Raw genomic sequence first — 23,876 nt, 5'->3', positions numbered from 1 at the left:
TATCCATTATCCATAAAGCTAAGGCAGTCCTTATCTTTGACCACAATCTTATCAATCCAGAACTGTTTGGCATTGACATCTGGATCATAGGCATTGTCTGTCGAGAGAAGACAATGTAACAGACAAATATTATACCCACTTACTTAAGGTTCAAGGTTCTTTATTGTCAAACTAACTACAGAGTAATTATGTCGTTGAAAATCTTAGCTCACAGGCTTCTCCAACAATGCAACATAATAATACAGATAGTAAAAGTAATACAAAAAGAACTTACTTTATCATGTGTGATTCTTATTTGCTAATGTTTATCTTTATATACTGGCTTTCACTTCTTTGCTAAGCTTTGGAAAAGTCATTAATAAGAAGATTTGTTTCAATGTTGCTAGTTATACTCCATGTGCACCAACAGTATGACTTTCAGCTTCTGTTGAACTGAAAACATCCTGATACAGCCTCCCTAACTCCCTAAACTCCCAGAATGCTCCTTTCATTATCGCCAAGCTCGACCCCTCCGTTTCTCCCCTCTCTGTGTTTAAATATGCAACCCGCCTTTCACTCTGCAGACAGAATGTTCTCTGTATGACCGACTGAACTTTCTTGCAAGAAATAAAATACCTCAAAGACAGCTGAATGGTTTGATCCTTTATCCACATTTGATAAATAAATTCCCACCAGAAGGGGCAACCTCCAGCATTTGAAGTTCCCACATGAAGGGAAGTAGAAATGTATGTAGGATCAGATTTACACCAGGATTTTTTTCCTCGATATGATGTGTGTGTGTGAATATAACAGGCCTATTATCATTTTACAGCAGCTTACAAGGTGCATCTCTCTCCTTATTACGCTGTGAAGGTGGAATTTAACAATAATAGAGTACTGCAAAGTAATACAAAGATATTCAAGCCTTCAATACTATGGATATCTAAATGAAACCCAACAATGGGGATAAACAAATATCCTTCTTATCTTATCTTAAACGAAAATGACAACTAAAAATACTTTACAAATAGCAGAGAAGAAATCCTGTGATGAGGACTCACCGATGAGCTCAGCTATGGCGCTGAAGGGCCAGGTGTGGCTGGTGGAATTAGCATGAAGATATTTGGGAGAAAGCTGCAAGGGAAGCAAATTAAAAAGTACACAATAATTACATCAAAGCGGCCTTATATTCATACATCCATCTTTTCATATTGAATCAATGTGTCCCAGAGGATAGGTGGTCAGAGCACAAACATTATTTAAGAGCACGGCAGAAGTCACTATTTTGTTAAGTGAGTTACACACAGGCAGAGTTTTTCTGATTTACAGCAAGAACATTGTCACGAACTTGGATACACAAGGGATAAGGACTCAAATGCACGACCCGGGAGCCAGAGGTAAAGTATAAGTAATATACTTTATTTTCCAAAAAGGTATACAAAAAGAAAATAACACTCTTAACGAGGTGACAAAAAAGGCTCCAATAAGGCACAACAAAAATCGCTCACAACGTGAGGAACAAAACTTACAAAATGTTTCAGGAGCATAAATTAGGCTTGCGACAAGATAAGCATTCACTAATGAGCAGAGTACTGGCATGAGGACAGCACAAGACGAACTGACAAACAACAAGGGGAGACTGGGGAATTTAAGCAAGAGGTAACTGGGCCCAGGTGGAAACAATCCAGCGACGTGCAGTCAGGGGAGGCAGGGGAGGCAGAGCCTCACCTGTCATACTCCAATGTAACGGAAAAACAACTAAAGAAAAACGAAATAGTAATAATAATAAAATGTCTCCACTGATCTGTGTTGTAAGTGTGATTTCTGTATGATTCCAATCGCTTTTTATAGTCAAAATCAGCAAATTTGCCGAGCTCCGCTACGGGAGCGATGAGAAGTGAGGCAGGGACGTGCTCTGCCTCTCGTAAGCCCACAGTAACTTGCTGGAGCACGGGCACTAATTTAGCGCGGGCACTTATTTTGTAAGCACGCTCAAGCCAGTTACTGTGGGGTAAGGTGAGGCACAGATGAGATCTGTATGGAGCTAATTTCCTGCCATAACTCCACAAACAAACTAAACAGGTTTTACAAATGCCACATGATTCACTAACAAACACAATGTGGTTTGCAAATACAAAACACCATCTACAAACTAATGCATTTATTTTTGCAAAGAAAAAACGTATCTATCAAATAAACACATACCATTTTTCTAATAAATCATGTTTCAGAGACAAATTCAGCATAGGTTTTACAGGTACAACACTTTTTTTTACAAGTACAAAACTTGTTTTTACAACTACAACACTTTTTTTCACAAGTACAAAACTTTTTCTTCTCACGGCGGAATATTATATATATATATATAATATATATAATATAATACCTGCTCGAGTTCGCTAGAATTTGAAAATACACAGCCGGAACAAATCTGCCACTTCCTTATAGAGCTCCTCCTCCAACACACACGAACGCGCACATGACCAATGAGGGCACGAGATAAGTCTGTGCACAGATGGAAGGCTGACAGGCAGGTAGGCCATCCAGTTATTTTAGCCGGGCCGGCTAAAATGATTGGTCGTGCTTTTTACAGTACTACGGCTTCCACAGATGACATTTTTTTATGGATTTTTTAAAGCACTTAAGATATTCATTGCTATCGGGATGTTAAGAGCATTCCATGGAATATAACAAAAAGTGTATCTCGAGCCGGTTTCTCAAACTTACCTACCCTACCTTTAACTATATTAGATTATATTGGTTTCCTTCAGAGTGTAAATAAACCAACCCACTATAATCTGTGTGGCTGTGGCTCAGTGGATAGAGTGCTGGACTTTGAATCGGGTTAGCAAGTTCGAGTCCCACTGCAATCAGCATGTCGTTGTGTCCCTGGGCAAGACACTTCACCCCATATTGCTCCTGTGGGGGTTGTCCACAGTACTGAATGTATGTAAGTCGCTTTGGATAAAAGCGTCTAACAAATGACATGTAATGTAATAATCACACTCTCGACCTTGTTCTGACTTATGGTATTGAAATTGAGCAACTATTAGTCCAACCGCATAATCCTGCTTTATCCAACCATTTTGTTGTAACTTTTGAAGTACTGTTACTAGACCAAACCATTAGTCAAAAGCTCCTGCAGCAGAAACCTATCTGTTAGTGCTATAGCCAAATTTAAGGAAGAGATTCCATCAATACTTAACTCAATAGCATGTCTGTATGTAAGGGAGGAAACTTATACAAAATGTACACCACCCCAAATTGATCATGTTGTTGATAGTGCTACAGGTGCGCTGCGAATAAAATTAGACTCTGTTGCTCCTTTGAAAAAGAAGAAAATAAAACAACATAGACTAGCTCCATGGCATAATGCCGAAACCCGCAAAATAAAGCAAAAGTCGAGACAACTTGAAAGGATATGGCGTTCCACTAAACTTGAAGAATCTCGTTTAATTTGGCATATTACTCTCAATGAATATAAGAAAGCACTGCGTAAAGCGAGAGCAGCTTACTCCTCTTCATTAATAGATGAGAATAAGAATAATGCAAGATTTCTTTTCAGCACTGTAGCCAGGCTGACAGAGAGCCACAGCTCTATTGAGCCTTCTATTCCCATAGCACTCAGTAGTAATACTTTTATGTGCTTTTTTAATGATACAATTGTTACTCTTAGAAACTAAATTAATGACCTCTTGACTTTGACCAGTTTGGTGTTATCAACAGCTCCGGGAAATGTAAGTTCTAATATTACACTAGATAGTAAATTAGAATGCTTTTCAGCCATAAACCTTGAACAATTGATTTCAATAATTCTTTCTCTTAAACCATCAACGTGTATCTTAGACCCGATTCCAACTAAGCTGTTAAAGGAAGTTTTTCCATTAATTAACACTTCTTTATTAAATATTATGAATATGTCTTCATTATCAGGCTATGTTCCACAATCATTTAAAGTAGCAGTGATAAAAACCTCTTCTTAAAAAGCACAACCTCTACAGAGATTTTAGCCAACTATTGACCTATTTCTAATCTTCCGTTCCTCTGAAAAATGATTGAGAAAGCAGTCGCAAAACAGTTGTGTGATTACTTAAAAAACAATGATTTATTTGAAGATTTTCAGTCTGGCTTTAGAACACATCATAGCACAGAGACAGCTCTGGTTGAAGTCACAAATAACCTTCTAATAGCCTCAGACAAAGCACTTGTCCCTATTCTTGTTTTGCTCGATCTCAGTGCTGCATTTGATACTATCGACCATGACATCCTATTGCAAAGACTAGAGCACTTAGTTGGCATACAGGGAACTGCTTTAGGCTGGTTTAGGTCCTATCTATCTGAACACTCTCAGTTTGTGTGTGTCAACGATGAATCTTCCATGCAAACCAAAGTGAGCCATGGAGTGCCACAGGGCTCAGTGCTTGGACCTATTTTGTTCACACTATATATGCATCCCTTAGGCAATATTATAAGGAATCTGTACATTTTCATTGTTATGCGGATGATACTCAACTATATTTATCCATCAAGCCTGATTAAACCAATCATCTAAATAAAATTCAAAACTGCCTCAAGGACTTAAAAACGTGGATGACCTTACATTTGTTGATGTTAAACACGGCCAAAACTGAAGTTATTGTACTCGGCCCAAAGAATCTACGAAACAAATTATCTAAAGATATACTAACTATGGATGGCATTCATTTGGCTCTCCAGTGAGACTGTAAGGAATCTTGGTGTTATATTTGATCAGGATTTATCATTTAACGCCCACATAAAATCAATCTCAAGGACCGCCTTCTTTCATCTACGTAACATTGCAAAAATCAGGCATATCTTGCCTCAAAACGATGCAGAGAAACTAATCCACGCATTTGTTACTTCAAGGCTGGAATTTTGTAACTCTTTATTATCTTTAATATCTTTATTGCCTTGCCTTGCCTTGCCTTGCCTTGCCTTGCCTTAATGGGCAGGCACCATCTTACCTTAAATAACTCATTATACCCTACTGTCCTACTAGGGCATTGCGTTCCAAGAATGCAGGGTTGTTGATTGTTCCTAGAGTCTCTAAAAGTACAATGGGAGCCAGAGCCTTTTCTTATCAAGCTCCACTTTTGTGGAATCAGCTTCCAGTTTGTGTTCGGTCGGCAGACACCCTATCCGTTTTTAAGAGTGCGCTTAAGACCTTCCTTTTTGATAAAGCTTATAGTTAGGGCCCCTAGTTTTGCTGCTATAGGCTTAGACTGTCGGGGGACACCTTACTTCTTCCTTCTCTCTGGCTGTACCTGTGTACTCTCATGTTCCGAATAACCCAGCTTCCCCAAATGTCTTTTTGGTGTCTATCTTCGCCGGGATCCTGAGTTGTGGCTGATCCTGTTGCTGTGGTCCTGAGTCCTGGATCGCGAGCCCTAGATCCTGAGTCCTGCATCCTGAGTCCTGGATTTCGAGTCGTGGCTGAACCGGTCTCTGCGGTCCTGCCTGTCTCTGCGGTCTCATCATACTACTTCCCTGATGGCTCCCACAGGATTGTTGACATCCTCGTGGATTCATCTTCTTATTATAGACACATGCATTTCCAAACAGTTGGACTACCTATGCTGTAAATGTATTATCTTTTCAATTTACACACGGCATCTATTGCACGTCTGTCCGTCCTGGGAGAGGGATCCCTCCTCTGTTGCTCTCCCTGAGGTTTCTCCCATTTTCCCCTTTAAACTGTGGGTTTTCTTTGGAAGTTTTTCCTTGTACGATGTGAGGGTCTAAGGACAGAGGGTGTCGTATTGTCATACTGATATTCTGTACAAACTGTGAAGTCCACTGAGACAAATGTAACATTTATGATATTGGGATATATAAATAAACATTGATTGATTGATTGATGTTCACAAACCCCATATTATCCTGTCAGTTTCCACAATTTTAACAAAACTCAGATAATTCATTCAAAATACTGACAGTCCTTTGTTGTCTTTAACAAAAGCCACCATGTAACTCTCAAATGAATCATGAAAATGAATAATACATAATCTAATATATCATAAAAGATGATTGTGAAACAATGAAAAACAAGTGAAAATGTGTCAGATTTAGACCCTTACATAACACGTGTAAAATTGTATATTTTTATGGAAATGTTTGTGATTATTTAATATGATTATACTATACAAAATGCAATATTTGATATTTTAAATATAAAAATTAGAACAAATAAAATAGAGTTTGATATTTCAGATTAAATATTTGTTGAATAGACAATTAGTTTTAAATGCCTTGTTATTCCTTGTGTTTTTTATAGTGCTAATATATTGTTTTCTATCCGTTCACTGTGTTCTCTATGCATGGATGCATGAATGGGTTGAGGCATGATATTACCCCGTCACTAAGGCCGCCTTAATGCACGGTCTGACCTGGACTGAAGCCCAGGGGCCTACGGAGATCGGGGGCCTATCATGAGCCAATAAAAAAATGCATTGTTTTGTAATTCGTCAAATGTGCTGTCTATCATTTGATCTGAATGTATGTGGCTGATGATTTATACAAATTATAAAACACCCGCCCCGTGGGCACCACTTAACAGCCAATCAGAATGAGAATATGTTTCACATGTGACTTATTCAAAATGCGAGTGATTGAGTTGTTTAGGTGAAAATGTCGGAGAAGAAAAAGTTTGAGAGGTGCTCAGAAAAGGAAATTGTTGAGGGAAAAGGAGTTTCGAGACAAGCAACTATTAAAAAAAATGCCGAAGCTTACAGGTTATTTTAAACCTGTAGGCCAGGATGAGGAGGAAGGACAGATGAGTTCTGTACCGAGCACCGCTGCCGGCCGCGGGGCCTCGGAGCCAGTAGGCATATGTCTGGCTCTGATAGCGATGGAGTAGCGGGAGAGGAAAAACAGACAGGAGGGACGTAAACGCACTAGAAGAAGCGTATAAGCACTTATAAAGAGGTAAGGCAATGCTGCACTATTTATTGATTCCCAGTAGCCTATGCAGGTTTAAATGTGTTGTGCATCGTTTTACATAACTAGTGTTAATCCACCGGAGATAATGATCATTCTCATCTACTGATACCTGGCATTGAGGCCATATGTTGCTGTTCATAGTGCTGAATTAGGGGGGGTGTGTGTGTAGGGATGGGTAGCGAGCCCCGGTATTAAACAGGCCCCGGGGCTGAATGATTAAAGACCGTGGTACCGTTAGCTCCGACGTTATCGGTCTTTTTATCGGTACTGGAGACATGTACAAAATCTGTCATAGCCTATGTATTATTGCTACACAAACATTATATTGCAGTTTTAGTGTCGCCAACTCCGTTTCTAATATGCAAAAAGACTGCAAAATGCGTCTATGATTATCTTTAGTATTTTCGATCTTTCCAATCCAGACGAGAGATCTCTCCCCCGCCTGCTTGCGAGGGGGCGGGGCAGTTTACACACACGCAGCAAACTAAACAGGTTTTTACAAATGCCTCATGATTCATTAACAAACACAATGTGGTTTGCAAATACAAAACACCATCTACAAACTAATGCATTTAGTTTTGCAAAGAAAAAACGTATCTATCAAACAAACACATAACATTTTTCTAATAAATCATGTTTCAGAGACAAATTCAGCATAGGTTTTTGTAAACCTTTTTGTAAAACCTATGCTGAATTTGTCTCTGAAACATGATTTATTAGAAAAATGTTATGTGTTTGTTTGATAGATACGTTTTTTCTTTGTACACAACTTTTTTTTACAAGTACAACGCTTTGTTTTACAAGTACAAAACCTTTTCTTCTCACGGCGGAATATTACTGCCAAAAGTCACGTGACTCACTCACGTGACTTTTGGCAGTAATATTCCGCCGTGGTTGGAAGTACCCCTCAATGCAGTGCGCAATGCCTCAATAGAGTGGCGAAGTCACGCCCATCTACTTCCGCCCAGGGCTGGACTGGGACAGCAAATCGGCCCTGGCATTTAGACCCAGACCGGCCCAAATCCATAAAACAAACGAATAGTAGCGGTTCCTGACAAGAAGAATAACTCAGTATAATTTAAAAAAAACGCTATTATTATCCTTTTTACGTACCAGGGGCAAACAAAACTAATACATACCACAAGTATGTGTAACTATCAATCATTAGAAATTAGACCTTCAAACCCTCTCACAAAGCGAACAGTGACCGAGCACTAATAGGGGGGTCTGGTGGGGTATGCCCCCCACAGAAGAAAAGTTTTAAAAATAACCCCTTAAATGATGACTTCTAGTGAATTTAGGGGGTGGGGACCCTATAGTGCCCTGCCTCCCCTTTCTATGACAACACAATAGAGATAGGACCAGATGAGTCTACAGGATGAGTCGACGGCATCTTTTTATATACATTGACGCTTTCATTTAATTTTTCCATCCTTTTTTGAATCGCTGTAATTGTATTGCCTTTTTCATCTGTACACACGACACCTATTGCACGTCTGTCCGTCCTGGGAGAGGGATCCCTCTTCTGTTGCTCTCACAGAGGTTTCTTCCTACTTCCCACTGTTAATTGTGGGGTCTGTTTTGGGGAGTTTTTCCTTGAGCGCTGCAAGGGTCTAAGGAAAGAGGATGTCGTACCTGTACACACAGTGAAGCCCTCTGAGACTAATTGTAATTTGTGATATTGGGCTATATAAATAAAATGTGATTGATTGATTGACGCACGCAAGGGGCTATAGTGCAAGTCTTAGGCGGCTGGTTTCTCAGAACCTCACAGAGCACACAGAACTGAAGGAACACAGGTTTAACCAAAAATACTATCCACTGTCTTTATTTTTTTTCCTGAGAATAGGTTTGAAAGAGACAGATTTAAATTTACAAAGAGAGTTGAAGCAACATTTGACAGAAATCCCACATAAATTACAAAAGTACACAACTAGCAAGATATATATACTGTATATATATACTGTACACACAAAGTAACTTATATACTAGACTGAAATAACTAAAATGAATGCTTGTTGTGGAGAGGGGCACTATGTCCAGCGTCCATTCCTCTGTGTGTGTGTGTGTGTGTGTGTGTGTGTGTGTGTGTGTGTGTGTGTGTGTGTGTGTGTGTGTGTGTGTGTGTGTGTGTGTGTGTGTGTGTGTGTGTGTCTGTTTGCATGTGTGAGTGTAGTTGGGGGGCTTTGGGAGAGTCAAAAAGGATGCAGGTGACCTCTTTGGTCCCTGATAGAGGTCCATACAAATAGGCATTGACATAACAATACCACACAGTTAATGGTCAAAACTACATGTGTGCCTACATTTTTTCTTCTATTTCTATATTATTCATTCTATATATTGTCAATCAAAACTACCACAAAAAGCTGACTATAAACATTTTGTTCAGGTCCCAAAAGACCACTGTTGCCCTTATAAACACATAAGTAAATAAACTAAACAAAACAAGCTGCCAGCTGACAGTAATTGTTCATGAATGGTGGTTAACAAAATAATGACATTCTTTCAATGAGACAACGTATCAGAGTCCCATTAAGCTATATTTTAACTTGCCAGGGAAAACCTAAAATAGCCAGCTTACTAGCTTGTAGGCTAACGAATGTTTCTCTAATAATATTTGTCTTATTAGTGCTTCATCAAGGGGATATTAATGGGTTCCAGAACTACAGAGTATCATAACCTTAATAATAATCTTTTCCTAATTTTCTTAGCTTCTGCTTACCGCGAGTTCTCCTCCCTCTCCCCACTCGCGCGGATCTCTCTCCCTCTCATCATCTTCCTCACCACCACCAATATCGGCCACGGGTGCTGAATATGGACCTGCACCTGTACTAAACATGTCGGTTATTTTGACACAAGCGGCAACATCAGCACGAAGGGCCTGCTTTTTTCTTGCCCGCAATTTTTCTGCTCCCCCTTTTCGCTTGGCCTTCGTCTTCGCCTTCGCCTTCTCCATTTCTAACTCGAACTTTTTTTTTTCTCGAAAAAAAAGGCGATTTGGCTTCAACGGCCGGCTCACCTCCTGGGGGCGTGATTTAATGATGCACACCGAGCGGCCCAAAGGGGGAGGTGATTAAAGATTTGATTGGGCCGGCCCAGTGTCAATTACTAAAAACATTTAAACAGAGGGCCAATCTACCCGTCTTATGGGCCGGGACTTCAGAAAAAAAAAAAAATGACGTGTCGGCCCAAAAGGCACGTCGGCCCACCGGGAAAATGCCCGGTATGCCAGATGGCCAGTCCAGCCCTGAATAACGCTATAGTTCTGCATGTTAATTGCTGTTTGATGTCAGTTGTTAGTATTAGGGAGGCCCAATAACTCAAAGATTATGATAATGACTGATCGCCAATGTCTTTGTTTTATATTTTTAACAGTACATCTAGTGGACCATCAGAATTTGATTTTGAGAGGGACTGCTACGATATCCGAATACCATCTGAACTCGACGAGACAATGAAGGACGCTGTTCCAAAACCAGGTCCAAGTCAAGCGACCAAGTCAAACCCTGAGAGTGTTTCCTCACTGCGGGTAAGTAGCTGTATTGCGCATGTCGCCCACAGTCACACATTTCATAGTGATACGTATACAATCATGAAAACTGAGGCCAATTAGGTTACATTATGCAACTTACACAAGTGTCATGTAAAAAACGTAAAGCTTCCAGTTTACAAATAATGAGAATGTATTTTTTATGGAATTAGGAGTTTTTCCACTGGAAGAATGATTCTTATCTTAGCTTCAGAGTCAACACAGAGGATTGTGTTTTGGATTCATGCTGCCAGGGAGTAAGGGACGACACACAAGGAGCTTTGTCTGCCTTCCCATTTGCATCCTGCATTTTAAACACAATGTTTTGTGTATTAACCAAATGGAGGGAGACAGACAAAACGCCAAAACACAAATGCAAATTACGACCGGGAAATTCCAGGATGACTCATTTAACATCTTGTTGTAATTGTGATATAAAGCAAGATATATGGCACTCCTGCGATGTGTCACCCCAAATCCCGCCCTGACCCTGGACGCCCCCCCCCCCATTACAATCATTGTGGCATGTTTTTTCCTTACAATCAATGAACCCCTTCAAATGAATGCTGTATAACTACTTGATCAAGGAAAAGGACTACTTGTTTATTTGAATAATTTATAACCAACACAAGTATATTCAGGAACATAACACATTTAAACATGACTGTTGTGTAACTCAAAATGTTAACTGTACCGGTATTAGTCAAAACACATTGGATAAATAGTCAAATAAGAAATTAGTATGCTATAACAGCATAATACAATTCCTTGCATTATGGCAGGGCGATTTTTTGATGTGTTTTCTTCAACAGTAGCACCTTTTAATTGTAGGTCTATAAAACATATTATTTTTCTTTTTTAAATCTTATGATAAGTTGGCAAATTGAATCCATTTAATTGTAGATAATCTGTGTTGTGTCCAAGAGAAAAAGAGAATTTCCTTAAAACCTGATACTGATTTTTGATATCTCTTCCTTTGTATTGGGTTATAATTGTGTTTCTACTGTCTGCAGGCATATTGCAGTATTCTCTACTTGAAGCCTCGGATGCAAATCATCATACGGGGTCAAAAGGTGAAATCTCAGCTCATTGCTAAGACACTGGCCTCCGTCAGAAAGGACCACTACAAGCCCACTTTCCTGGTATCCTTTCTCCACAGAGAATAGATAATTGTGTATGATTTGGGACATTTTGTTGTTCATCTTTGTCTTGTCAAGTGTTTCTTGAGTTTCCCTTACATTTTATTTTAGACCAAACGCATTCCCATCACTTTTGGCTATAACACCAAAAATAAAGACCAGTATGGCATTATGATGTATCACAAGAATCGGCTCATCAAAGCCTATGAACGTGTAGGCTGCCAGCTCAAGGTGAGTTGGTGTTGTTTTGTGGAGCGTGTTTGTATATTACACATTTTCAAGGGTTTCTAAATGTCATCATCTGGTATTCATGTTTCTGAACCGTTGCCTTCTGCAGGCCAACAACGAAGGAGTTGGGGGTCATTGGGATCATAGAGTGTTTCTTTCTGGAACCTACCCACAACAAACAGAGCTTTGATGAGACAGATAAGTACAGGTAATGCTATCAATTCTGTTTTGATTATATCGGTACGATTAAGGCCCAGGAATACAGAAATCTGAAGTATTCATGTATTTTTATAGGAAAACAATGAACAACTTGGGGACCAAACTGAAGGAGTACTGGAATGAAATGACCCACAAGAAAAAACAAGAGAATCCAAACAGCACCATACCCATGGAAGAGACCACGTTAGTACATTTTGCAGGGACTATCATCGTGTATTCTACACGTTTATTTGTCTAGCAATGTTTGCTTCCTACTTGCTTTGATACTTGTCTCTTTCTTTGTCCTTAGGAAGCAACCAGATCAAAACTGGGTGCAGTGTCATGAGTGTTTGCGCTGGCGCAAACTCCCTGATGGGATCGACTCCGACAAGCTGCCAGAGGAATGGTACTGCCATATGAACCCGGATCCTCAGTTCAGGTAACTAGAGCATTCTCCAAACCCCTGTTGCAATGATAATAAGCTTCTGTGATAAATTAACTAATATACATTTCTATCCACATCTCCTTTTTTTTAAATGCCAAGTTATACTCCATAAAAGTCTATCTAGATCTACACACACACCTGTGGATACATCAGATACTAGAGCCACTAACAAACCTCTAAACATTAACAGATGTTTTTCAAATGATTAAAACACAATAATCATACTATTGACTCCAAATTGATCTCCAGGTGCAGATTGGCTGTCTGTTTATAGCTGTAATAACTTGTTTATAATACTAGTTAAGCCAGATAAGCAGGGACATTGCTGGACTACTGAGCGGTGCCTAATCAAGACAATTGGGTTAAGAGTCACATGTGAATTGGCTGAGTAGATTTATGATAAAGTGCTTTACAAAAATGAAAGACATGAAGAGCATTAAGAAACATATTATAAAATGACATTTAAAAACACTCATTTAAAAGCAAAGACACATGAATAAAAGTTACAGTGCAGTGTGAGATACACACATCTGAAATGTTTAGGTCTGACTCTCAATCATTGCTAACTTTTTAGCAGAAATAGTTTTCTATCACCTCCCTTTCTTTCTACTTTCTTGTTTAACTTGTCCTTTAGTTATTTCAAGTGTTTCATGCTAAACGAACCCCCCTCTGGAAAATTATAATCTGACCCCATGGTACCTTTTAGTTTTCACCGAAACTATTCCTCTTTTTTAAATGCACATTAGTTAAGTTTAAGTTGTCTTTTCTATTTAACATGAATCTCAGTCTTCCACAGAAATACTACTCCAACTTTTGCCAAATTGTTCTGTGATTTGAAATGAGAAGCATCTTCATTTTCTCTCCCAGGAGCTGCCAGGTAGAAGAGGAGCCTGAGGACGCAGTTGACGATCTGCAACCTTCATACTGCAAGACCTATAAACTAAAGTGAGTCCCAATGTTAATTTTTGACACTGCCCAAAAAGGTAATTTAGTGCTCGGACTCAAAATGAATTGCATATATTGTTGGGAAATCCACCACACCCTAAATGTTTCTGAGGTTCGTATCGTTATCCTCATCTGTAATCGACTGGCCGACTTTCCGATCATATATTTTTGTATCAAGCTGCCAAAATATTCTTTAATACATTATTTGAGCATAATAAAGGAAGTGACTTGCCTTGCCTAACCTGTGCTTGTGTATTATCTACAGAGAAAAGGAAGAGCAAAAGGTAAGGACGCACCCTATGCTGTAATTCACCCGTTTCCTCCACATGGTACCAAGTTGGGTATAAAAAGTTATTTTAATTATAGTATTTGTTTATAATTATTTAAAAGTATACATTTCACTAATAGCACTAAAAAATTGATTTATTTGTCTAGGCTGAGGAGGCTCGAAAGCATCAGGAAGCGCTGGATTTGGCTAAAGTCACCAAGCAGAAACAGGCCCAAATACATCCGCAGGTTGGGAGAGACGACTAACCGTGATGTCATTTTACTGAAGACATCGTTTGTGTTTAACTGTCTATGTTGTTCTTTTTGTTGTTCTTGTTGACAGGCTGTGGCTCCCCCCTCCACACCTAGTACCCCAAAGAGTAGGTTTAACAACATGTTGCCCCAAGGGGGGGCTGGTATGTGTGTCTGTGTTTGGTGTTATGTGTGTGAAAGAGAGAGAGAGAAAACGTTTTACAGATTTAAAAATATCTATTTTATTTCTCTCTAGCTTGCAGCCCAAGTAGCAGCGATCTTCCAATGAATCCCCCCCAGAGGTAGTTTTTATCTGCTGTTTACAAGCATAAATGTATCCATGTGACTTTGTTTAAGAAGCATTCTAATTGTGCTTTGTGTGCACAGCAAGGGGAAAAGAACCCAGCCTGCTTCTCCACAAATGACCCCCAAAAGACCGAGACAGAATGGCTTAGCTCAGAGCAAATTAGACCCATCAACATCAGTGAATGTGAGCCCACTGAGCTCCCCATCAGTTCTCAGTGATAACAAAAATGATGATGATACTGATGATGACATTTGCATCGTGGAGTGGGCCTGTATCCCCAAGCCAAATCTGAACGTCGACTTGACTAAAGTGAAGACCGAGGCGGAGCAAAGTGATGCTGACGTGGGCATGCTGATGGAGTGCATCGGTGATGCTGCTTTGGATAACGGCCCAGAGATAAATGCTGCGGGAACGAGCTCTATAGCATCTGCAGCTGTGGGAACCAGTACCTCCACAGCACCCCCCACAGAGGTGTCCACCAGCACCACCCAAATAACAAACCAAATTCAAACTGAAGGGGAGGAGAGAGTGGAGCTGAGTACATCTAATAAGAGTGATATAACAAAGCCTTCAGGTGTCTGCAGTGTCGAGCAAAGTGTAACTAAGGAAGAGAGCAGTGGAGATACCACGTTAGTACATTTTGCAGTGATTATCATCATGTATTCTACATAATTATTCGTCTAGAAATTTGCTTCCTACTTGCTCAGATACTTGTCTCTATCTGTGTCCTTAGGAAGCGACCAGATCAAAACCGGGTGCAGTGTCATGAGTGTTTGCGCTGGCGCAAACTCCCTGATGGGATCGACTCCGACAAGCTGCCAGAGAAATGGTACTGCCATTTGAACCCGGATCCTCAGTTCAGGTAACTAGAGCATTCTCCAAACCCCTGTTGCAATGATAATAAGCTTCTGTGATAAATAAACTAATATACATTTCTATCCACATCTCCTCTTTTTTGTATACACATACTCCATAAAAGTAGGTCTAGATCTGCACACACACCTGTGGATACATCACTGTGTTTAGAGCAACTAACAAACCTCTAAACGTAAACAGATGCTTTTCCAATTATTCAATCACAATAATCATACTATTGACTCCAAATTGATCTCCAGGTGAAGATTGACTGTCTGTTTATAGCTGTAATAACTAGTATCTGTTTATAATACCGGTGAAGCCAGATAAGCAGGGACATTGCTGGACTGCTGAGCGGTGCCTAATCAAGACAGTTAGGTTAGGAGTCACATGTGAATTGGCTTAGTAGATGTATAACACATAACCTCTGCAGGGAGTGGTTATAGGTCAAAACATAATTTAACATGAATCTCAAATACTACTCCAACTTTTGCCACTTTATTCTGTGATTTGAAATGAGAAGCATCTAATTTTCTCTCCCAGGAGCTGCAAGGCAGAACAGGAGCCTGTGGACTCGGATGATAAAGTCTCAGATGGAGTGACACATCATGAGGATAGTGAGGAAAAAGCTGTACCTTCTTACCACAGTCTTACCTGCCAACTGCCAGACGCGCAGAGCAGACTGCAGGAGCTGATCAGTGTGAAGAAGGAGAGCTCCAACCAGGCCAGCCAGACCAGTGGCGGCGCCAGAGATTTTCTTTTGGGGGTGCTGTGGGGTAGCTTGATGTTTCATAGAGGGGGCTCAAACATTTAGGGTTTCCCATTAAGGTAACAGGCGCTACAGTTGAAATTTCTACTGCAACACTCCCCACACGCACATACACAGTGTATCCGCGACTGTTACAATGAAGGCTCGATAATCAGCTCACGGCATATAGGTGTAAGCAGGGGCGAAGTGCTATTTTTATAAGTGGGGAGTGGACCTAACATCCTCTAGGGGGGTCCGGGGACATGCTCCAATGCATCAATCTTTTTTTTTTTTTTTTTGTCAATTTATTGAACATGTCAGAAACAAAACATACAACAATAATAATAATAATATATATATATCATTTTCTTTCTTGTTTTTTCTCACTCATAATAATAATTATAACAAAGTACAAAAAAAAATAATACAAAAAAAAATAGAAATAATAAATAAATAAATAATAATAATTCTCAAATAGTCTCAAGAAGAAGCTTAAAGGTGGGGTAGGTTTGAGAAACCGGCTCAAGATACACTTTTTGTTATATTCCATGGAATGCTCTTAACATCCCGATAGCAATGAATATCTTAAGTGCTTTGACAAAATACCATAAAAAAATGTAATCTGTGGAAGCCGTAAAAAGTACGACCAATCATTTTAGCCGGCCCGGCTAAAATAACTGGATGGCCTACCTGCCTGTCAGCCTTCCATCTGTGCACAAACTTATCTCGTGCCCTCATTGGTCATGTGCGCGTTCGTGTGTGTTGGAGGAGGGGCTCTATAAGGAAGTGGCAGATTTTCTCCGGTTGTGTATTTTCAAATTCTAGCAATCTCGAGCCGGTTTCGCAAACTTACCTACCCCACCTTTAAGAAAAACTTTTCTGGTCCTACCCCCTCTAGCATACATTTTCCTTATAAATAAAATATTAGGTCATCGTCATCAGCGATATGTTTGTCTTGTTAATTTCTTTTTTTTTACAAAACAATCAGAAAGAAATTACTTTTACAATTACAAGAAATAACAAATGGGATTTTACAGGTCCTGTTCATAACCATTAATGATTTGTCTCCTAAATAATACTTTCAGTTTAGATAGACTTGTACAATATTTCAGTGCATCATTACAATTATTCCACAGACTAACACCTTTTGATGAGATGCAATGAAGTTTGGCATTTGTTGTGCTGGTGCACTTTGAGAGAGAAATGAAGAGATCTATGGATACATCTCTCAACACCCATATGAAACAGAACTGTAAACTGATTTTCTATTTCTTTATGGATATTTTACAAAACACTCCCCATTCAAACTGTATTCTTGTTTTACTGTCATATAGTATTTCATACCTGTTTTTAATTTATGCTCTTATTATTTGTATACCTATAATGATCATATAAACGTGCGCCTCAGAAATACTTATTTACATTAATCGTGACCAAACCGTTTGAGACCCACTGAGATAACTTGGATCTAAACACTGAGAGAGTCCTTTACTTCACCTGAGCTGAGGTTATCTGAGACTCTCAGTCTTGTTGTTGTAATAGTAATCAGCATTCTTATTTCTGTTTCAGGCAATCCCAATCTTCATCCCTAAATCCTTCTTTAGGGAATTAGATAAGTGCACTTCCACTTTTATTTGGGATAAAGCTGTACCTCGAATTAGGAAAGAGTATTAGGAAAGGCCAAAGGGGGAGGGTGGTTTGTCCTTACCCAATTATTTGTATTATTATTGGGCTGCCAACATCCACAAACTGATGTTTTGGGTTGATGTGACGGACGAATCCCCAGTTTGGTCTGTAATGGAGCAACATTCAAGTAATCCAGTGTCACTTTGCTCTTTAATTTGCGCTCCACTACCCTTGAGTAAAAACGACTGGACGAATAACCCAGTCATCCAAGGCTCTCTAAAGATATGGACTCAGTTTAGAATTCATTTCAAACACAAACAGGCACTTATTGCTTCCCCAATTCTGGCAAATGTACATTTTCCTCCATCTCTTTTTTTTCACTGATCCATCTTTTCGGTTATGGCATGGGAGAGGGATTAGGTGTGTTAATGATATTTTTTTAAATGGACACTTTATTTCTTTTGAACAGTTAAAGAAGGATTTTAATATCCCACAGTCATCCTTTTTCTACTGTACATACTGCCCCTACTGTACATACTGCCCCTAGGTTCAATTCTCACAAAACACAACATCCCCTTCCATTGTTACGCCGATGATGTACAGATCTATCTGCCTCTCAATTCAAATGCCAACTCACTACAGCAGCTGATGGACTGCTTAACAGAGATAAAATCCTGGCTGAGCCAAAACTTCCTCAACCTCAACGAGAGCAAGACCGAGGTCATCTTTTTTGGACCCCAACCTCCAGCCTCCCCGGTTGAAATTCTGGGCTCCCTCAATAAAAACATCCTCCCCTCTGTCATGAACCTTGGAGTGACCTTCAATAGCGCTTTTAAACGTAGTCAAATCCTGCTTTTTTTAAATACGACTATTGGCCAAGACCAAGTCGTTTTTATCTTTTAAAGATCTAGAAAGGGTTATTAATGCCTTTGTTACCTAGAGACTGGATTACTGCAACGCTCTGTATGTGGGTATGGACCAGGCCTCAATTAGACGCCTGCAGCTAGTGCAGAACGCAGCTGCACGTCTTCTGACTGGCCATAAAAAGCGTGACCACATCACCCCAATTCTGGCCTCATTGCACTGGCTTCCAGTTCGGTTCAGAATAGATTTTAAACTTCTTTTATTTGTTTTCAAAGCCCTAAATGGGCTGGCTCCGGCTTATTTAGCAGAACTCCTCCAGCGCTACACCCCAGCCAGAGCTTTAAGGTCGGCTGACCAGCTGCTGCTGATAGTGCCCAAGACCAGGCTCAAAACCCGATGGCACCGAGCCTCCGCAGCTGCTGGCCCCATGCTCTGGAACACTCTACCCCTCCATGTGAGGTCGGCCCAGACCCTAGGGGTTTTTAAATCAACACTAAAGACTCACTTCTTCTCTCTGGCTTTCTAGTCAGAGCGGAGCACGACTCCTGACATGTGTGATTTTATTTTTGCTGTTGTAATTTATTGTCTTCTGTTTGCTATTGTAGTAAAGTGTTTTTATTGCATGTACAGCACTCGACCAAAAATCGTTTAAAAAATGTGCTATATAAATAAAACTTGATTTGATTTGATTTGATTTGATGTTTCTTCAGATATTTGCAGATACGTAGTTATGTCAGGACCCACTTCTCTCTAGCAGCCCCACAGAGTACCTGGATTGATGACTGTTTAAATATGGATCCCTGTGACAGGGGTCTGGTGTCTGTATTATATGACCATATTCAGAGGGTCGCCGCCCCATTGCTTAATCACTTAATGTGGCAATGGGAGGAAGAGGGGATAACTATATCAGATACTATTTGGCAGGCAGCTATTACATTTGTCCACTCATCCTCAATGTGGATTAGACATGGGCTGCTACAATTTAAGGTTTTGCATAGGTTACATCTATCTGCAAGTAAACTGGCCAAATGTTACCCAGGTTTAGACCCAACCTGCATCAGGTGCAGTCGGGACCCGGCCAGCCTAAGTCACATGTTTTGGCTCTGTCCAGAATTGGCCCATTTTTGGACTGGTATATTTAAAACCTTTTCGTACATGTGTAACACGGCTGTGGATGCAAACCCATTGACTGCATTATTTGGCGTGGTCCCACAGGAGACACGAATAACTGATCAGGCTGAGGCTGTGGCATTCTCTACCCTACTTGCTAGACGTCTGATACTCTTTAGTTGGAAGAAGGCTGCACCGCCATAAGCGCTGGGTAGAAGAAGTAATGTCCCATCTTAAACTTGAGCAGCTAAAGCACACTACCCGGGGCTCTATCACAAAGTACTATAAGGTCTGGCAACCGTTTCTGTCCTACTTTGAGAACGAATTCTCTGACATTAAAACAACGTTGCCAACCTCCCCCTCCCTTTGTTTTTATTTATTTACGTTCTCATTTTTACTCTTGGTTGAGATTCTTCAAGTTTAGTGGAACGCCATATCCTTTCAAGTTGTCTCGACTTTTGCTTTATTTTGCGGGTTTCGGCATTATGCCATGGAGCTAGTCTATGTTGTTTTATTTTGTTCTTTTTCAAAGGAGCAACAGAGTCTAATTTTATTCGCAGCGCACCTGTAGCACTATCAACAACATGATCAATTTGGGGTGGTGTACATTTTGTATAAGTTTCCTCCCTTACATACAGACATGCTATTGAGTTAAGTATTGATGGAATCTCTTCCTTAAATTTGGCTATAGCACTAACAGATAGGTTTCTGCTGCAGGAGCTTTTGACTAATGGTTTGTAGTCTAGTAACAGTACTTCAAAAGTTACAACAAAATGGTTGGATAAAGCAGGATTATGTGGTTGGACTAATAGTTGCTAAATTTCAATACCATAAGTCAGAACAAGGTCGAGTGTGTGATTATTACATTACATGTCATTTGTTAGACGCTTTTATCCAAAGCGACTTACATACATTCAGGACTGTGGACAACCCCCACAGGAGCAATTTGGGGTGAAGTGTCTTGCCCAGGGACACAACGACATGCTGACTGTAGTGGGACTCGAACTTGCTAACCCGATTCAAAGTCCAGCACTCTATCCACTGAGCCACAGCCACACAGATTATAGTGGGTTGGTTTATTTACACTCTGACGGAAACCAATATAATCTAATATAGAGTTAAAGGTGGGGTAGGTAAGTTTGAGAAACCGGCTCGAGATACACTTTTTGTTATATTCCATGGAATGCTCTTAACATCCCGATAGCAATGAATATCTTAAGTGCTTTGACAAAAAATCCATAAAAAAATGTCATCTGTGGAAGCCGTAGTACTGTAAAAAGCACGACCAATCATTTTAGCCGGCCCGGCTAAAATAACTGGATGGCCTACCTGCCTGTCAGCCTTCCATCTGTGCACAAACTTATCTCGTGCCCTCATTGGTCATGTGCACGTTCGTGTGTGTTGGAGGAGGGGCTCTATAAGGAAGTGGCAGATTTTCTTCGGTTGTGTATTTTCAAATTCTAGCGATCTCGAGCCGGTTTCTCAAACGTACCTACCCTACCTTTAAATGCAACAGTAAGGCTATTTTTATCGTCGTCAACATGAATATTAAAGTCAACTACGATAATTACTTTATCTGTTTTAAGTACCAAAGTTGATAAAGAATTCTGATAAAGTTATATTGGCTGCAAAGTTTTCCAGGTCGGATGCATAAGACTAAAAACAAGGCTTTCAAAGGAGGTATAATTTAATTTTAGTATTGATAAGTAAACTTGAGTCAAACATGGCTGCACACCAGAAGCCTGTACTACGAAGCTGGTTCAACCTAACCTGGATATGTTTGAGTTAGCCGGTTGGCCCAATCCAAAACATACGCGCTCTGGCTAAACTGTACTACGACGCTGGTTATCAAGTGGATCGCTCAAGCCAGCCGTGTCCTTAGGTGCGCGTTCACATGAAAGGGGTGGTATTTGGAGCATTCGACCAATCTCAAACACGGACAAGCGTACTGACAGCGCAGCGTCATACTTCCTGAATGAAAAGTGAACTTTAATATTAGTCAAATATGAAGAAGTTAAACTTTAAACATCCATGACTTAAACACTTTATCCAGGATAAAAGCCACATAGCTGCACCTGCAAGGTGAATACAGCTGGTAAAAGAAAAAGTGTTTGAATGCGTACATTAACAGGTTTATGAAATCACTGCCCCGTCCAAGACACGAGTGGATCTGACTTTAATTACATTTGACTCGAGTGTTTCGTCAACTTAATGTGTTGCTTAAAATAATACTTCTGCATACAGTATGTGACACTGTGAGTGTTGCACGGCCAGATACGGCTCAAGAAGCTGACTCAAATAAGGAAATATATGATACATTATGATGTGATATGATATGAACAGTGGCGTTTTTATATGTACAAAAGTGGTGGGGCACAAAAAACTTAGATGTCTATAAGCTTCTGCAGTAACGTGCAGTGAGGTTCATGGCTGGTGAGGCACTGGCACTGACTCTTCAGGTTTACAAATATTATATTTTGACCTAAACCAAAATATAATATTATTTTCAAAAGCTTTTTTTGTCTGATGCTTCGATTAATTTTAAACAGACAGTTCAACAAAAGGATACCCAAAAAATGTAATTTTATCATTTAAATATTGAATTGTTCTCTCTTAGTAAGATCCCATTTTCAATAAAATGGCGGTCTTACCTTGACTTGAAGATGAAGTCCATTTGCCTATCCTTCTGGACAAACATTTCTATTACTTTTTTGTAAAAGTCCTCCTTATGTTCTTGTAGTTTCAAAAGTCTATCATAAATCTAATCCATAGATTTATGATAAAAAAATTATAAAAGTAGGGTAGACATGTGGATGTTATCCGGCTAATCAAAACGTGCATTTATCTAACAGGTACGTTTCCCACAGATCTTATTTCGAGCTATTTTCTAAAATCCTCTGGAGAAATCTCATTGCTTTTTTGTCGAGGGAAGCCATGCGCAGCTTACTTCCTGGTTTTAGGACGCGCCACTGCAGCTCTCTCGTCTCCTCTTCACACAGCACACTTTTCGCGGCACACGTACTTACAGCCAATCAGCTCTGAATGATTTGAGACGACGTATAGTGGGGATGGTAGCTCCATGCCCCTCTGGTCATTATTTTTTTGCCACACACATTTCATTACAAAATACTCTGAGCATGCGCAGTGTAGTTTTTACAGTCACCGTTGACTTCACAGCGAGAGGAAGGGGCATAATCAGGTTTTGTCCCACATGGCTCTAAACAGCTCAATAGGCACACACTGTGACTGTAGACACACTAATTAGAAGAACACAGACTAAAACAGCAATGTACAGACGAATCAGATGATTAAACATGATCTTAAAATATATTTTATATATTTTTTTATTTTATTTTTTGCATTTTTGTAATCATTATTTGTAATACTTTCTGCTGACACTAGGTGGGGCTGTGCCCCACCTGCCCCTAATGACCAGTCGCCACTGGATATGAATGATAATGGGACACATCGACGTCTGCACTCACATACCCCTTTCACACCAAGGCTTTTCCCCTTCTAGCTCCGTGCTAGAGCTTTTCTGGTTCAGAACCGGTTCTTCGGTTTAGCGCCGGCTCTTTTCACACCGCTCAGAGCCCGACTGGTGCTGCCGCTGCTGCGTCATGACGTCACAGTTTACGTCGCTGAGTTTCTCCCCAACGGAGCTCACCTCACAACAACAACGGGCCGGGGACTGTGTCGGGTCGATCATCGTGTTGCTTTTAATCATACGAAGCCAGATTAAATTAAATAACGACTTCTCCAACCTTATACTTTTCTCCAGAGTGCCGTGGTTCATTGTTTATTAATGTGTTTCAGCGGCATTTACCGACCGCTGCAGTGCTGACTGCTCTTCAACGGGAGTGTATTCTCCCGTTAGCTCCGGGTTAGCTCACACGGCTCTAAAGTATTCACTGTCTGACTGTCACACAAGCAGCTGGTACATATCCCCAATTCCCCTTAAGTGAATGTGTGTCAGTCTGAATTGACGCTGTTTGGCATCACAACGCTGTTATGAAAGTTTCTCTGGTATAACATGGGTGATGTTAGCATAGCAACCGAAGCTAAACTGACTACTTGCTAAGCCGTTTTATACAGGCACTTTTTACCGGCGTATTTTTCATTATGATTCTACTTGTGATAGTCGGACATGACAACCTGTGCAGCCCATGTATTGATTCCATCCGATAGCTGCTATAATAACAAACAAAACGTCTGCCTGCTCTCCACAATGATCAATAACAGCGAACGGATGGTCAAAGTAAGGTACAAATAAACAGAATCACACGAAGCCTGGTTAGTGTTGCCTGACTTTATAAAGCGTGTTTTTTTTTTTACAAGTGTGTGGTTGCGTTCTAGTCACTTTGCTCAGCACTACTGCTTGTTACAACTTTTATTTGCCGTACTCTCCTTAACTGTTATCTCAG

At 40.1% G+C, this 23,876-nt stretch overlaps 1 protein-coding gene across 1 annotated transcript in view; it reads left to right on the top strand.

Moving 5' to 3' along the window:
* Window positions 1-16,030, top strand: part of LOC117483438 (MORC family CW-type zinc finger protein 3-like) — a 32,415-nt gene extending 16,385 nt beyond the window's left edge. The window contains 15 exon segments of the mRNA XM_034131779.1: window positions 10,315-10,468; window positions 11,482-11,610; window positions 11,719-11,838; window positions 11,945-11,962; window positions 11,964-12,043; window positions 12,130-12,237; window positions 12,344-12,472; window positions 13,346-13,423; window positions 13,689-13,707; window positions 13,859-13,939; window positions 14,034-14,070; window positions 14,199-14,244; window positions 14,330-14,878; window positions 14,983-15,111; window positions 15,648-16,030. Coding sequence (XP_033987670.1) covers window positions 10,315-10,468; window positions 11,482-11,610; window positions 11,719-11,838; window positions 11,945-11,962; window positions 11,964-12,043; window positions 12,130-12,237; window positions 12,344-12,472; window positions 13,346-13,423; window positions 13,689-13,707; window positions 13,859-13,939; window positions 14,034-14,070; window positions 14,199-14,244; window positions 14,330-14,878; window positions 14,983-15,111; window positions 15,648-15,918 — 1,948 coding nt within the window. The 3' untranslated portion in view covers window positions 15,919-16,030.
* Window positions 16,031-23,876: the final 7,846 nt, after the last annotated feature.

This window comes from Trematomus bernacchii, unplaced genomic scaffold (genome assembly GCF_902827165.1).
Source record: "Trematomus bernacchii unplaced genomic scaffold, fTreBer1.1, whole genome shotgun sequence".
NCBI lineage: Eukaryota > Metazoa > Chordata > Actinopteri > Perciformes > Nototheniidae > Trematomus > Trematomus bernacchii.
The sequence above is the reverse complement of the archived record's forward strand: the minus strand, read 5'-3'. Positions and strand labels throughout refer to the sequence as shown.